The 5,804-nt window shown below is 39.3% G+C and overlaps 1 protein-coding gene across 2 annotated transcripts in view; it reads right to left on the reverse strand.

Moving 5' to 3' along the window:
- Positions 1 to 1,461: 1,461 nt before the first annotated feature.
- pfn2a (profilin 2a) overlaps positions 1,462 to 5,804 on the reverse strand; it is a 5,613-nt gene continuing 1,270 nt past the window's right edge. The window contains exons 2-3 of one of the 2 annotated variants that reach the window (XM_080779208.1): positions 4,898 to 5,090; positions 1,462 to 3,311 (exon numbers count right to left, since the gene is read on the reverse strand). In XM_080779208.1, the coding sequence (XP_080635334.1) occupies positions 3,214 to 3,311; positions 4,898 to 5,090 (291 nt within the window). In that variant the 3' untranslated portion in view covers positions 1,462 to 3,213. Of the gene's footprint in view, positions 3,312 to 3,531; positions 3,645 to 4,897; positions 5,091 to 5,804 lie in introns of those variants that run through there. The other variant, XM_080779209.1, reaches the window with a different exon arrangement.

The raw sequence follows: 5,804 nt of genomic DNA on the forward strand, positions 1-5,804 counted from the left end.
AGAGAGAGAGAGAGAGAGTCATTCAAAAGTCATTACAAATCCTAAAATGTAAATTATGATGGCTAATTGGACTACTACTACTAGGCCTACTAATAATAATGCTGTTTGTTTAGGATAATATGGCTATGCATAATACAATGACACTGCATGTTATTAGGCATAGGCTATTATTATGCCTGTTATATTAGGCAATAATAATAATAATAATAAATGTGACTAGTATTTTATCATATTAAAAATACATTTGAAATTTCTTTTCCTTTTTTAGGAACTGAAGATAACAGCTAATTTGGTCGACAATTTTCTTTGTAGGGGCATTATGACAATGCTGTTATTGTCAGTAACAGGTGAGGGATTTGTGGAGGTCCTTGGGCCCTCATGCTACCCAGGCCAGAACAGTCAGTTGGGTGGGCACACAGACTACTCCAGTTGTAAGGCATGTGTGTCAAGAAACTAAGAAAGCACCTTTTATATAATCCTACCTACAGTAATTAGTTCATATGCTACAGAATTTACACCTTTTTGGATGTAAGAATAATCATAAAGAAATACTTGCCAGCTCTTAGTCATTAGTCTTACTAGTCTATTAGTCTTGTTAGTCAGATATAGGAGGGGCCTGAGGGGCCCAAATATTTGACTGCTGACATGATATAGGTGGGACGGGGGTCCCCTGGGGACTAAAACACCTGTGGACTCCAAGGCTAGTTGAGCACTGGCCCCATTGGCCCAGTCCACAATCCATCCATGGGTATTGAAAATTTGAAATACATCAGATTTGAAAGAATTTGCATTGTTGATTAAACACGGCCTAGAGACCCACTCTGTATAGGCTACTAGTACTGTATATTGTGGCCTAAAAGAACCGTGAACAGAAAAGATAACCCCGGCCCAAAGCAGAATACCCTCACATTTTGTACTGCTGAACAAATTACACTAAAGGACCACTTCACCACTTTCTTCATATAATTGGTCCTCACTAATAATCATGATAAAATAGCACCATCTGTCCGTCTCATAAGTTCTGTGGGCAGTTCAGAAACCCAAAATAGAAACAATAAAACACGCACAACCTAGGTGCTGGGCTGAGGTAAATAATAGAAAGAAAGGTCCGCACACTGGAGTGAGCTCCAAAAGCTTAAGTATTTATTTTCTCACCACAGGGACATTTCGTTTCGAGCCTCACGGCTCTTCAGACAGAATCCCGTCGACCAGTGACATCGATAGGGAATCAAGCTTTAAAGGTTTAAAAATCTGCCTAACGATGTCACTGGTGGACGGGTTTCTGAACTGCCCACAGCCATCCTGACAGTATAAAATTGTGGCATTCTATCATGAACATTGAGGACAAATATTGAAGATAGGTTGAAAAGTGGGTTTTTTAAGCACTTCTTAGAAACACAAGAAAAGGTGCATAAATACAGCACTTATTTGGCAATGAGAAAAAAATAAAATCATGCTGGATTTACTTCTGGTTGAAATAACTTTTATTTGATCTGTCTGTAAACAAAGGTTTTCTCTCATCAATTCATGGCATTTTCCCATTTTTTGGAAAAGTATTTTGTGATCTGAATTCCAAACCAAAATAAATGACCAAACAGCAAGGACATCCGTTTCGCCTTTTTTTTGTTTTGTTTAATTCTGTACATATTCCACATAGCCTAGAGAATATTACCGATGCCAAAATATCCCTTAGGAAAGTGCCATTTAAGTTACTCCTTGCTGGAGCAGCAGTTAAAAATCCAACTCACAGTAGCAACAGATCAGATCTATTTTATGGCACAGGATACACAGTTATTCTCAGAAAGTTTTCACAAGACAACTTACAAATGTTCTTATTCCAACCAACACCATTCTCCATAAATTTAGTGTACACAGTATGTTTTAATATACTTGTAAGTACCGTGCTATGACAGTTTCTGATACACCTTGGATGACTAAAGCACAAGGCAAGTAATTCCAAGTTGTCAATACGAAACAGCTTGGTTATACAGTCAAATGCATTCATACAGTTGTCAAATCAGGCCATTATTTCATCTGTTAAGACAAATTAGCCATAAACAATGTGGAAAAATTGTCTAAAGAAGCAGTTAAATGTTTTACAGTCATTTGAAGTATGTCTTGATGATTTACAGACAGACAATGAGGACAACATTTTAACATCCATAACAATGGGCTGAAGCGATACTGAACAATCCCTCTTTTAACCGACACTTGGTCCAACAGGGGAATAATATACTTAACTAAACGTGTATTTTGTAGTGGTATATACTGTAACTGCCAATAACTGGCAAAAGAAAAAAAATACAGGAGCCGCCTGACAAAACGTTGATTTGTCATAGGTGGAATGTCCATGGAGACTCCAGGTTGTAGTGAAGCATCATGGGAAGGATATCTGAAAACCTCAGTAATGCTGAACTGCCTCTACACTCAAACAATATCCCAACAGCACAGCATAAACCTATAAGACCACATTCAAGTACAACAGCAAGGCATGTGATGGAAGATATAGCAATGTAGAAGTGTGCACAACAGAAGATGCAAAATGGTACATGTAGCACCGCAGAGGAAAGCTACACTTCTTGTGGTGGCTACACAGGACTATGAAAACAAAAAGATAACGGAACACGAAAAGATGGTTTTGGCTGGAATATCAATGCTAGGTGGGGGACATACCGGAGTGTTCTGTATGCTAAAAAAGATATGCATGCAACTTTTAAATCCCCAACATGCTGAATGCCGTTGATAAGGAAGACAATGTTAACCTGGCATCTTGGTAATGCTCAAAAATAAGAATCACTGCAAAATTACCTCAACCATTGTGTACTTCCCCTTTAGACATATGCAAGTTGATTATTTATACAAGGCGAGCCCAAATGTGTTTACACTTTTTATTACACCTTCAATATTTTTTTTCTTTTTTATAGTTTTTTTGCACATTTTCTAGTTTGGTAAATATACATTTAATCAATTTCAAAGAACATGCCATTACTGAAGTGCCAAAATGTTGAGTTGTGTACAATGTTACAGGAAGGTAAAGAGCTGTGGTGATAAGGGATTAAAAAAAAGTAAAATAAAACAAAGAAATGGGATTTATATAAAAGTGGACTGCAGGAAAGAAGTAACATTGTTTGCCATCTAATCCTGTAAGTACTGTCAATACAATGGAGTGAATGGGAGTGAGCTGCTAAGTGGATGGATGGGTGGAGATTCTGCTCAATATCCAGACTTCCTCAGGTAATCAGCCATGGTATATGCTTTCTTGTTGAGCTGTCCGCCATGGACCCCCTCCTTTCCCATGACAAAAACCAACGCTGGAGCACAAAAGGAAAAAATAAAAATAAAAAGACATGAACAAAATTGAAGAGTCTTTCCTCCCCCACTAACAGGGAGAGGGGCAAAAGTTGACACAAGATCTTACCACCACTCTTCATCATTGCTATTAAAGTTTCCGAGACATTTTGACTGCTTGCTGGAGAAATCTTAACAGCAACATTTTGTTTCTCTTCTTTTTTGTCCCTTAAATTTAACTATACGAGTTTGGCGAGACTAGAACCCTGAATCCCTCAAGTATTTTGCCATTGAGTATGCCTTCTTATTCAATCCGCCTCCATGGACCCCTTCTTTGCCCATTACAAGAACCAAAACTGAAAGAGAAGAGATGGAAAAGGGAAAGTTTAGAGTGAAGATAAAGAAAAGACATTCAAAAGTGAGAAAGTATTAGTCATGAATAGAGTGCTCAGAGTTCTGATAAATTATTTTTTTTAGAGGCAGCGAGAGTGAGCTGCAGGGTAGACACGCATGCATAGCTGGAAGGGGAAAACTTCACAGAAACTCTGCAAAACAAATTGATTACTGCAAGCTCCTGAAAAACTGTTAACACCCTAAATTAAGTAAAGCTAGTTGCTGGAATGGTAGAAAAATGCCTGTTAGATCTGTCCAGTTATAGACCCACGTGCTGCATTCAATCTACAATTAAATTAACACTGGTCAAAGTAAACTGTTACATGTCAAGGAACCTCAGACCAGTAAGTATAGACTAGGGGTGCAACAAACAAACTAATTTAATGGATTCGTAATCAATGGGGGAAATTTATAATTTTATATATTTGTTTATGCAAATGGGAGCTCTCCAACTCACAGCAAATTGTGACGCATAGTGAGCTTGAAGATGTACAACAAAATATAAAGTAGACCTCATGCGGTCATTCAAACTTCTACATCGATTTATTAATTTTGTGTGAACCCCAGAAGAATAGCGACCACTTTGTGGAAGCTAATGGGGATCCTGATAAGATTTACAATTTCTCTTTATCCTCTCCCCAAAAGACTCACTTCTCAATTATTCAATTAATCAAAAGGGTAATCAATGGAACAATCTCCACGATCAACAGTTGCAGCCCTAGTAAAACAGTATCCAAAGCATGCATGCATTCTTTTTTTAAGGACAGCTGACCCAAATAGAGCTCTGAACAGCAAAAGGGAGCAGTTAGGAAAGGAGAAAGGGATCAGTAGAAGGTAACCAGACCACCAGAATTGAGTGCTCAGTAATCAGCCAGTGAGGACCACAAAGGCAGACAGACTGTAGTAGGCAAACCTTGGCTTCGAATATGAGCTTTTAATACTCACAAGCTGACTTTTAGAAGAGATATACTTGAAGGACAATCTATGAGCTTTGCCTGAAAGCATCACATGATGCTGTGTGACTCACTTTTCTGTCTGCACTCCACTTGCAAGTCACAACAGTCATGTGAGCCAACTCCTCACGCCCATGTGATTCTCTCTCCTCCCCCCCCCCCCCCCCCCACAAAAGGCAAACACATCATATTATTAGCAAATCAAATTACAACATTTTCCAATATAGAAAAACAATTCCCATAGAAGAACTACTCATATTTACCTTTGCCAGCTCTTCCTAGTGAGATATTGTATGTTGGCTCTCCTCCTTGGCTCTTTGTCCGGATGTCCATCGTCCAGTCACCATCATTCTGGAGGCTGTCTCTGATGACTGAGCACTTCTTTGAACCCAGGGTGAGACCATCGGTGAAGAATGACATCCTGTCCTTTCCAATAAGTATGTCGATTTCTTGAGACTGCAACGAAGACACAAAATTAGGTTTCATTTATTAAAAATAAAAAAGCACAACTATGGCAGGGGCATGTCCTAGGCAAGCACATAGAAGTCTCTCCCACTCAGGCTACATGCACCAGTGGCTTACATACAAATGTATCATTGTTAGTTCAATAATTAAGCAAACCAACAGTGCGGCGTCTGTTAGTCACCATGAATATGCCTGCATTGACCGGATGTGGGTAGACTGTGATTAGGCTACCGTAAATCACTGGGTATTTAGGCGCAAGCCGCGCAACAGTTACGTGCTACGGATTATTATGCGACGTTTGAATCAATTGGCTAGACAGGAGTATTTGCAGCTAGCTTGTTTTAGCATTATCCAGCGGAAGTAACGTGACGTCCACTAACTAGGCCGGACCAGACGAGCATGCACTGTCTGCGTGCCATTCACCTCCTGAATGAATTAAAATCTCACGCCAATGTCACGCAAAATCAATTCACGGGCAGTGAAACGCTACACAAAACAAAACACAAGCAGTTAATCGCCGGCTTGGTCATTACAAGTCCCTCAAAATGTAACCCAGTTAACAGCTAGCTAACGGGTAGCTAGTAAATCAAGAGCTTTAGCTCAATTTAGTATTGTAGTCGATTGCACGAGGGTGTCGCTTGCCAAACAAAGGGACAGATATACAAGCCAACAATGTGTTGTTAGCCTGTAGATATGTTAGTTTTC

The sequence above is a fragment of the Protomyctophum bolini genome, assembly GCF_963924005.1.
Source record: "Protomyctophum bolini genome assembly, chromosome: 12".
NCBI classification, from domain to species: Eukaryota; Metazoa; Chordata; class Actinopteri; order Myctophiformes; family Myctophidae; genus Protomyctophum; species Protomyctophum bolini.